Source organism: Frankliniella occidentalis, unplaced genomic scaffold (assembly GCF_000697945.3).
Source record: "Frankliniella occidentalis isolate FOCC.00 unplaced genomic scaffold, Focc_3.1 Scaffold33, whole genome shotgun sequence".
Lineage (NCBI taxonomy): Eukaryota > Metazoa > Arthropoda > Insecta > Thysanoptera > Thripidae > Frankliniella > Frankliniella occidentalis.
Genome location: NW_026267163.1, coordinates 568,291 through 579,258, shown reverse-complemented (window position 1 = coordinate 579,258; position 10,968 = coordinate 568,291). Strand labels below are relative to the sequence as shown.

General features: G+C 54.0%; 1 protein-coding gene across 1 annotated transcript in view; it reads left to right on the top strand.

Annotated features, from left to right (window-relative positions):
- The window catches only part of LOC113208408 (uncharacterized), a 63,231-nt gene extending 53,115 nt beyond the window's left edge, over positions 1-10,116 (top strand). Inside the window, exons 4-5 of the mRNA XM_052265956.1 lie at positions 9,386-9,502; positions 9,993-10,116. Of these exons, the coding sequence (XP_052121916.1) occupies positions 9,386-9,502; positions 9,993-10,115 (240 nt within the window). The 3' untranslated portion in view covers position 10,116. The remainder of the gene's footprint in view (positions 1-9,385; positions 9,503-9,992) is intronic.
- Positions 10,117-10,968: the final 852 nt, after the last annotated feature.

The window sequence follows — 10,968 nt, the reverse complement described above, 5'->3', positions numbered from 1 at the left end:
GGGGGGGGGGAGAAGGTTTCTGTGCGTGGAGCGGCGGAGGACGTCGCCTTAATTTCTCGGTGAGAGGCGGCCCCTGTCGTGCGGTGGCGGCGCTGGCAGTGTGGGACCGGACGCGACTGGACAGAGAGAGAGAGAGAGAGAGAGAGAGAGAGAGAGAAGGGGGAGGTGGGGGGAGGGAGCCTAAGAATGAGCGGCCGAGAGAGATAGGGAGCGATTCGAGAGAGAGAGAGAGAAAGAGAGAGAGAGCAGTCGCGGTGTAAGTGTCGGAGCCCCTGTCATGCGGAGGATAGGCAGTCCCGCCCGGCGCGCCCGCGCCACGGGTCTGCCTACCCCACAGGCGGGCCCGCGAGACATCAGCATGGCCTATGAGATGTGGGCGTCGTTTTCCCTTTGCACTCGCCTGGGAGCGGGGCACGTGACACACACACACACACCTCGACACACACACACACACACAAATACACAAGGGCCTCCAGGTCTAGGTTGCGTCTTGCGTCCCGCCGCGCTATCGTCGAAGCAATGCAAGGAGAGAAAAGGGTAGATCTGTACGTACGCCCGCGCGCACATTTCCGTCCTTATGCCGATGATTTGTCTATGCTAAAAGCGACCTTTCGCTAGGGAGAGACTCTCTATCGCTCTCTATTCAGTTTCGTTGACGGAACACGGATAGACGTGTATGTAAGAGAGTGTTTGTGTATGTATGTGTGCGCACTTCCACCATATTGTTCAGAGCTCGGGCTCGGGTAACCTCTCTGTGAGTGTGTGCGTGTGTGTGTATGCCGCATATGGTGTCACACCACGTAAAGCACAGAGGGAGAGAGAGAGAGACCGGGGAGGGGGTGGGGGGAAGAACACGAAAGGAGGGGGCAGGAGAGGCACACAGACGGATAGGCAAACAGACGACGACATAGGAAGGAAAATCGTAAAGCAAATGTTGGGGAACGAAACTCACGCGTGATGTGCGAGGGAAGGCTGGTCTCCGTTGTGTTGAAGAGGGAGTGCGAGAGCTCTCTCTCTCTCTCTCTCTCTCTCTCTCTCTTTCGCTCTCGCACACAGAGACACACAGAGCGTACTCGCTCTCGTGCTCTCTCGCTAACGGGTCCCGGGACGAGCCGCCATACGCCATCTTGCAGCTGTCGGTAGACGGGGGTAGCTCGGGGAGTGCGGTAGAGTGTGTGTGTATGAGAGAGAGAAAGAGAGAGAGAGAGGGAGAGAGAGAGGGGGGGAGGGAGGGAGGAGGGCACATGGGGAGGCCTATGGACGCGCGGCAGAGAGACGCCTGACGCGGCGCCGCGCTGAAATATGGCCGACGTCGCGCACGGCGAAGCGGTAATTCAGCAGAGCAGCCAGTAGTGTGCGCGTCGTGCAAAATATTAAAGCTGCAGGGTGAGGAGGTGGATAGGGGACGCCAGGTGGCGCAGGGGAAAAGGGGGGGGGGCGTCAAATCAGGACGGCCATCAGCGCGCCCATCTGCTCAGAGATGGCCGCTGTCAGAAAGGTCGCGTAATATTCCTGCCACAGAGGAGACGGGCGCGACTGAGGGATGAGAGGGGGTGGGGCGCGAGCAGCACGACGGGGGCGCCGGAATAGCAATGTGTTTGCGTTTAAAAATGGTCGTTTTCCTGCTTCCACCTGGGATGGTGGAACGGGGAGACGGAGAGGGAGGAGGTGGGTGGAGGGAGAGAAGGTTGCGGGGGAAAGCAGCTCTCTCTTCTGTAACAACTGTCCCTCTGGGATAACGCCCCGGGGCTCGGCAGCGGAGAGGCCGGGAGAGCTGCTGCCGCTGCAACAAACTCGTGGAGAGGAGAGAACAACGAAGAGGCGAGTGGAGGGGTAGGGCCGGGGCACTTGTCATTCCCGACGGCTCCCGAACGATGCAGTAGTGACAGCGAGCTTGGCGGGGGTGGTGGAGCCATAGAGCCAGCCGTCGAGATCGCTTCGTACATTCCAACTATTTTCGCCTCATTGTCATCAACGGCAGGCGCTGCCTGTGCCCTGCGGCCGCCCGGCGAGAGTGCGCCTCGCATCATTCCTCACATACCGAGCCCCCCCCCCCCTCCCCGCGCTCGCTCTCGGCTAATGACGACCGGGCTTGGCTCTCTCTCGTGACGGCGAATGAAAAGTTTTCGAGTCCCATCAAAGTTTGTCTGAGTTATTGCGGGCGCACTGCTGCTGCTGCTGTGTTCAACAAACACCCGCCCGCGCCGCGCCGCTGCCTTCTGAATGTCGCTCTTCGTTTACTCTTACGCAATGTATGACTCTCTCACAACCACCACACACCCGCGCCCGTCCCCTCCGCGATACCTCAGCAGCTGGAGGTACCGCGCCGCCCCTTCCCCCCGCACCTCCTCCACTCCAAGACACTAACTACGAGGTGGGCCGCGCGCGCGCGCGAAATGTTGTTGCAAAATACATAGACAGCCCCCGTAATGGAAATGCTGCAACTATCCCGCCGCCTTGTCTGTGAGGCGCTGCGCCCCACCCCGCCCGCGGCTAGGGTAGGGTTAATGAGCTCGGTGCTGACTGCATTGTTTGTTTATTCACCCTGCACAGCACGGCCGCCCACGACACGCTGCTGACCCCCGACAGCGACGACCTGTTCACGCGCCCACCTCCGCCCCCGGCGCCGGTACATTTTTTTTACCTCCGTGCTTTCGTTTTTTCGCTTTGCATAATTTCTTTTTTTTTTTTATTTATTTCCTCGTGTGCTGTGTTTCTCCCTTAACGCGTTATTGACTTTTGACTTATTTTTCAACGACATTTCTGAAAAAGGTGTAAGTTAGTGTCTTTGGCAGTTTTGGATGCTTTTGTACAGGGGCTAAACCCTACCTTTCAAAAGTGCGACCTAACAGAGTTTGCCGCATCGTACACAGATGTGCGGACGCAGTGGTCGGCCTGGCGGACACATGGTGTCTCATAAATTCATGGCAACTCGATGCTGAATGCAAGCCGAACAACATGTCATTCCGCAGAATCCGAAAACCGCAGTGGGTTTGTGCGCGTGTGTGTGTACAGCGCACTCGAAACTGGTATACCAGTCAGCGGTCAATTCAGTTTTATTTCCAGTACATCTGATGGTTCCTGAAACACTCGTAATGCTTTGCTGAACCGTGCGTGACAAAGCTGGCGTGTACGTGTATGTTATATTCTACGCCGTTCAGCGCAACTCCGAAGCAGGCAGGATATGACGCGGAAATGCAATTTTTAGCGTGATGGCCGAGCCCCCCCCCCCCTTTTTTGCATTTTTGTTTTTGTTGCTTCTATTTTGCAAAGCCAACGGAGGGCAGGAAAAAAATGAGAGAATGGGTGTGACCAGTCACGTCACGCAGTCGATGCACGTCGGGCAGCCATCGTCCTTTAGCGCCGAAACGTGCCGGCTCCCAGCCACCGCTGCACGCGTTATTTTTTACGTTACGCGTTGTATTTGGTTCTTTTCCTCTTTCCCCCTTTTTCACCCCCTCTCGCTCCATTTTTCCCCTCTTTTTTTTCCGGCGGCTCTCTGTGCGGCGGCGGGAAGTTTGACTTTCGCCCATCTCTCTCCCGGTGACTGGCGCCGCTCACGCGTTAGCGCCGCATTTCGGCCGCTTTTACGTCGAACTCTGCTGCGCCACGTTTGTTTCATTTACCCGGACGAAATTAACCCGCACCCGCCTCATCGCTCTCGACCGCGCCTGCGAGTGTGTGTGTGGAGAGGGGGGGGGGGCGCTCGCGTACCGGGGATTTACATACTGCGCGGCCAATTCCAGACCTTTGGCGCGTAAAAAAGAATAGTCTGGCGAAAATGTACCCCATGCACGACGTTCTAAATGTAAAGTGGTCTATATAGCGAATGCGCGTCCTGTCGGAATTTTATGAATTTCCTAGCGCAGTGTAGTGAACTTTGCATTGGCGCCTAACAAAAAAAATGCTTTGGGGAAAGCAAGGTTGAACGAGTCGTTCATCCGACTTTTCCCCAATTTGATACGAAAGCAGAGGAGAACCCTTCGCATCCAAAGACAAAGGGGGTGCGAACAGCAACAAAGTTTCAAAATTGTGGTCCAAGACGGTCATGTGGCGGGGGTGTTTAATACAATCACGTCTGTGCGGGCTCGCTCGCTCGGCCGCGTCATCGGGGCCATGTCCTGCCACAGGAAGGCCAATTTCCGGCATTGTCCCACTTGATCGCGTCGCCTCTGCATCCCCGGCGACCGAATCGCAGAGGAGGCGGCAGTGTTGGTGGTGGTGGTCCTCCTCACCCCCCCCCCCCCTCCGGGGCAAAAGGGGGGGGGGAGAAGGGACTGGCAGTGGCGACTGGGCTGTTGAAAACTGACTCCAGAGCAGGGCCACCCACCCCCATACCCCAACCCTCTGCTGCTTCCTCTACACTCTTCCCTCCCTCCCCCCATGGCCTGATGGTGCACCCCGGATCCTGAGAGAGAGGGAGGGAATGGGGAGAGGGGAAAGTCCCAAAGCCCAAAGGCTCGCTTCAATATACCGTATCGTGTCTCATATCTGCTGTCCCAATTCAATTTTCTTTGACGGACAGTCCAACGAGGACTATTGAAGTTCTAACTTACCATATTTCCTCTTTCAATTTCCTAATCAGATCTAGTTAGCCGCAGGGCTACTATCGCACTCTTGTCTCGATTCTCGTTAACTAGATTAATTGCAGCGGGTCAGTAGGTAAAAAAAAAAAATCGAATTGATTTGCCTTGTGTGACCCGGCCCCTTGCCGGCTTGCTTGCTGCTCTGGGGTCGGGGGCGGACGGGCCATCCATTGCGGTGCCGCTGGCATATGTCTGGATGTAAGGTCGCACAGGCGGCGGCGAGGTGACGAAGGTGAGGCGACCCCTCACCAAAACTTGTGGGCCTTCCTTCTTGCCTCCATCCGCTTTCCACCCCCTCCGCTGTGTGCGTGCGCGTGTGTGTGTGTACGTGTGCGCGCGCGCGCGCGTGTGTCCGTCCTTGTCGCCGGATATGAGTCTGGCCGCTCTGAGCCAGAGATAAGGACCTCTGCCAGGTCCGCCACCCTAACCGTAAGCAGGCGGGGGCCGGCTGAGCCGTGCCCTCTGATATCCACCCACGCTGTCAAAAAATATTGTACCAAAAGAGGTAGGTCTGTGGAGGTGAGGTACATGATCGTTGTACTTCTTTTTAAGGAAGTGCTCAGCATTTTGTGTTTGTGTGTGTACTACGAAATTTTGTACCTTCCCCCCCAAAATTCCAGCAGCACCGGAGACTGACAGCCTATAGGATCCTATAGGATGCACCCTGTGAGGATGCGAATTTCCCGAGGGGGCAATAACTCTCTTTTGAAGTGTACACATGATTCCCGAAATTCTTGATTCCCGGTGATTCCCGTCCGCTTATAATTATTTCATAGTTTTTTCGGGGGGTTTTAGTGGTGCAAAACGCTTATTTCGACTGATTTGTACTTAATTCTCTTGTTTCCCGCATATTCTAAGCGATTTCTATTGATTTTGATCAATTTTTATCCTGATGATTCCCAGACAGGTGTACACATGATTCCCGGAGTTATTGCCCCCTCGGAATTTCCTTTTTGGCACAAAATTGTCCCTTTTCACTGTGAACCCGTACGTCTGTGCTTTTTTCTGACAGTACAGGCTTAGAGTACCGATCCTAGTAATAAGCACTGAAAACTGGTTGGCGTCTTATGCCGCCAAAATTTTCGCGTTCTCTGAATAACGCCAAGTCTTGGTGTTCAAAGAAGGCAGTATTTGGTGTTTTAAGAAGAGGAACGCCAACATATGGACTTCAAAGACGCCAATATTTGGCGCTCTGAGAAGAATAAGAACGCCGCCCAGTATACAGTGAGCACTGTTTAGTTAAAAGACTTATTTCGATGGATTTGTTTTAAAGAGTACTGTGCTTCGTAGCCGCGCTGTGCTCAATGTTCGGAGCGGGCCGACTCGCTATCCGACTCGGCGCTGCCGTATTTCTTTCCTCCACCCAAACGTTTTTGCGGCGGCGCCCAAACAAATGCTGACTGTTTTGGGTGAAAAGTCAACAGCGTTCCGATCGGGATCGGGAGGGCGGGCAGCGGGCGGGTGTGCGGGTGGGGGGCGGTGGAGGCCTTTGGCCGGAGCCTATCCACACAGGCCGCGGGCGTGCGCGCCTTATTGGCAGTGGACTAGTGGACCGGAGGGGGGAGCTATTGCGAACCATCACCCACTCCTCCCCCTCTTTGCCATCCGCCCCCCTGTTCCTTGCTCTCTCTCTCTCTCTCTCTCTCTCTCTCTCTCTCTCTCTCTCTCTCTCTCACGCCCTGCCCGGGTGCGCTCTGATGTAAGGTCCAGGAAAGGACGAGGAGTTGGGGTAGTAGGGGGAGTCGGCTCTATAAACACTAGCCGGCCACACAGCGCCGCTCAGCCCACATATGAGAGAAAAGAAAGATTTAGATACAGGCCGTCACATATGAGCCGCCGCCGCAGCAGCCAGTGTACGTGCGCGCGTGCGCGCGTGTGCGCGTGCGAGCGTGCGTGCGCGGAGCCCTTCGGGGAGCGTGCGACTCGGAAGGGGGCAGCAGTGTGGGGAGGAGGGAAGGAGAAGACCCCAACAAGGAGTTGGGCGGCCAGAGCAGCGGCCCGGGGACCCGCCGCCGTGTGGACATTGAAATTGTGTGGATGGGAGCTGGGATACCCGGGCCGCCCGCCCTTCCTATTTTACGGTGCTCGAACAGAGAGGGACGCCTCCTGGAAGGAAGGATATCCCGTGATACTATGCATGAGCGGGCCGGCGCCCCTCCCCTCCCCACCGCCCTCGCCTTCCCTCCCTCTCTCATCCGGCCTCCCCTCCTCCACTACTCTACGCCACGGATTTATCGCATCCAACGAACGCTCGGCTGCGTACAAACCAAAGAATCGAAATTCCTCGCTTCTGATCTTCGATGAGCGGCTCGAGAGACGTTGGGGAGCGAGAAGCTCTCGTTTTTGTTTGGTTATTTTTTTTGATTTTTTTTTTTTTTTTGGGGGGGGGGGTTGTCATCTTCCCCGCGCTCTGTGATTCACTCGGCTGCTGCAGCGTTGTCTCTCCTCGCGTCGCACAACACACATTCTCTCTCTCTCTCTCTCTGTCTCTCTCTCTCTCTCTTCCCACGCGACCCTTCCTCACACTGGGCCACCTGCGCTCTGCTGCTCGTGTGCGAAGGCCTCCCCCCGCTCTCCCAGGCCGCCGCCGGCCCCCGGTCGGACAGTGTCCGTAAATCACAATGCCCCTCTCCAGTGGTCCGTGCGATGTGCAAAAATACTATGTATCGAACCCCTCCTCGTCCCCTCCCGCAAGGCCCCCCGACCCGCCTGGACCACGGCGAGCTGTGTCCGGGGAAGAAAGTTATTATTTCTGGGACTTCCGTTGCGCACACATGCCCGGCTAGCAGTAGAGCCCCCGTCCCCCCGTCCCGGAGCCGTTTGTTCCTGGGGTCCGTTATCGTCAGTCACTACGGCATGCCGCACTGTTCTCCACTCTCGTCTAAGAATTTTAATTTTGGAAGCAAAAGTTTCGGAAAGTCCTGTTTCGTGTCGACTAATTGACTGTGTACCGTATGTTGGCCAGCTGCGCACACCTCGTACATCGATCGCAGAGGGTACAAGAAAAACTTTTCAAGCAGCCCCCAACCCCCGCAGCCGCCATCCTCCCCTCTTTTCTCTATCTCCGTCAGTCTATTTTCTCCCGCGTCTCTCCCTCTCTCTCCGCCCTACCTCCGTCTCCTTCACACTGTCCAGCTCGGCCTAACAGCTCAGCACAGCTTGCTTCTGCCTCCCCCGCTGCCTCCTTATTTTATTCACCATCTGTTACCTAAAAATTTCATTCATTCCCCGCCCGGTTAGCCGTTCTCCCGTTCTGTTCCTCTCGCCCAGCCTCCACAATGGCTCTGGTCCCCCCTCCCTCTCTCTTCATCTCCTATCCTTCAGGTCTCTTGGTCCCTCTCTCTTTTTCTCTCCCCCCTTCTTTCTCTCTCTCTCTCACACACACACACACACACACACATCACATCCCACTCTCGCTTTCCATCCTCTCCGGCCGGACCCCACTCGCCGGCCTTCTCGAAAGTGGCAACACGGAACGCGTGGACTCGTGATGTGATTTTATTAAATTTTGCAACGACTCGGCGTATATTTTCCTCGTACGGAGAGCGCGACCTGCGACTCAGGCTGTCTCTACTCTGCAAATCTACTCTGAAAACTCAACAGTGTACATTGTATGCTGATATATCAGCAAATCATCAATAATGACGTTTTGGTTTTTGGCTAGTATTTCCTTCCAGACGGATAACATTAGAAAGTGGATAGCATTTCGAGAATCCTCGAGAAAATAGCCTTCAAACGAGTCACTATGTGATAGGGTTCACATTGTTCACTGACATAACTTGGTTAACAACACCGACATTTTCAAAAGATGGCCCATTTCGGTAGAGAACCCTATCACACGGTAGCTCGTTTGAAAGCTCTTTTCACGAGAAATCTGGAAATGCTAGACACTTTCCACTGTTATCCATCTAAAAGGAAATATTAGCCAAAAATGCACGCAGTTCAGCTATTCTTGACGAACTTTTTCAATCTATGCCGGTTGAACTAATTCGCCTACTGCAGAACAAAGTGTTGGCCATTTACAACAGTTCTGAACTTAGATTTGCAGAGTAGCCGCGAGCGGCATCCCAAACAAACCCGCTCTTTCTTCCAAAAAGAGAGAACCTATCACTCGCCCCAGCGTTCTTTTCACGGCAAATGGGACGCCGTGTCTGCTGAAATGTCGCGAGGGCGGAGCGACGCTGATCTGTTTCTTTGAGGGCGGGGGAGTGAGGTTAGGGGGCGTCACAGGCAAAGGCAAACACCTTAACCTTCCAGGGCGGCGCTGGGGAGCGTCAGTGTCGTCACTGACGGGGCAAAGGCGGAGAGCGAGTGGCACTGAGGCGAGGGCGGCGGTGGTCTCGGTTGTGGCGTGGCGCGGAGGCGAAGCGCCTACGCCTAGTCTTTGAATCCGTCAGCGATCGGGTCGGCGGCCCGCGTATTCGTATACCGTCCGAATATTTGAGTTTTGGTTCAGAGTTTGAAAGTTCAACGCACTCTACCAAAATTGTACCAACAACACTCAACCAAAAGTCCTCCATTGTCAAGACTTGTACACTTTTAAATGTGCAGAAGCATCATATTACAAAGAAAGGCCCGGCTTCGCAGCTTACAAAGCACTGGCTATGTAATGTGAAACATGTTTCCTTGGAAGACAAAGACTAGTCCTTTGTAGGAAAAAGCAATGTTTCGTAATACAAAACAATCGGATTCTTTTAAAGCCTGCAAAGGAAATGCTGTGTGACTTGAACAATTTAGACGTAGTCGATTGAAAAATATAGGTTCTGTTTGTTGACATTCTGCTCTTTGATTTGTTTCAGGTTTCATGGATTCGGAAGAGGGATGCCCACATTTTAACTGTGGACCACTACACATTTATCGCCGACGAAAGGTTTCAGAGCTTCATCGTCGAGGGCACAGAGACGTGGACACTCCAGGTAAGGGATCATCCAGAAAGCACGTCGGGTAGGTCATTACCCCCAACGAACCTCTCGATTGCAGCCTATGCAACCTCTCATAGCGCCTGATGGGTATGCAAAATCTTGCCCGCGGTGCATGCGTGTACTGCGGGCTGGGCTACTCTGAGTCTCACAGGCGCCGAGCTCCACAAATCGAATGAATTTGAGAAAATCGGATATTCTTTTAACACAATCCCTAACGATAACGATACATACTCTTTGGTTTTTGTTTTTTCGATTAATCATTTTATGTTTAAAATGCCAAATTGGGAACTTTTAACGGTTCTTTCACTCTGGAAACTCAGTTGTGAGGCAGACTCACACCAAAAAGTTTTCCAGAGTACATAACTATGAAACCTCAATTTATTTTTCAAGTTATTTCCTCTAATTATGCCTAAAATTTCAGTTCTTCGTTAAAAAAAACGTAGACTAAGCACAATCCTGATATCGACTTTTATTGTTGCTGCAGGTTAAATACGTCCAGGCGAGAGACCAGGGCGAGTACGAGTGTCAAGTCAGCACGGAGCCCAAGATGAGCCACTTCGTCACGCTCAACGTCGTAGGTAGGTGTCATAAATATGGAGCAGAGTAGAGGTAGCAAAAAGGAAGGGAAAGAAAGGAGGGGGCGGGGGTGATGAAAAAGAAGCTTTGTGCTTTAAACAGCTCGCAGCATTAAAGCAGCTTGTTCAAATAGAAAGCAAAACTATCAGAGGGTTTAACACTCTCGTTAGTGAGCAGAGAGGGAGAAAGATGGAAAAATGGGTGGATGGGGGAGGAGGTGGATTGGTGAGGGGGTGGATGCAGAGGAGGTTCCTCTTTGTAGGTCCACGCTACGCCACGTCGCGCTTGCCGCCGGCTGCAGCTGCGGCTAGTTGAAAGGAGCCTCGTTAGACATGAATATTCTCATAATGTAGGCTTATTACGCCAGGGAGAGAGAGAGAGGTGGAAGGGAGGGGGGGGAGGGAGTCACAGCCTGCTGGTAGCCGGCCGCGCTGCTGCTGTCGACGTTACTACTTTTCGGCTTTATTGGAAGGCCGTGCCGACAACGACTTCAAAGGACGGTAAATTGACCGGCGGCGGCGGCGACGACGACGCTGCCGCTGTGCCACCGTCTCCTGGAGCGGGCGGCGCAGCGTGTCAAAGCGGCTCGTCATGCAATAAAAGTTTTTTGTCACCCCCCAAGAAAATGGCGCTGGCGGTTTGAAACGTACGTGAGTCGTGCCGGCGGCTGTGGAAAAAGCTTCGCTCAGTTTGACGAAGCAGGTGCACGTGCACGTGAATGCCTGAAAGAAAATTTGGCCGAAATACTTTCGAGTGATTTCTCAGCGCGCTTGACCGTCCGTCGTTTGGTACAGCAGCTGCTGCTGCGTTCGCCATTCATCTTCGAGGGAAGCTTGTCATGGAAGATTAAATCCGCCTCCTCGACAGAAAGGAGAAAGGGCGGG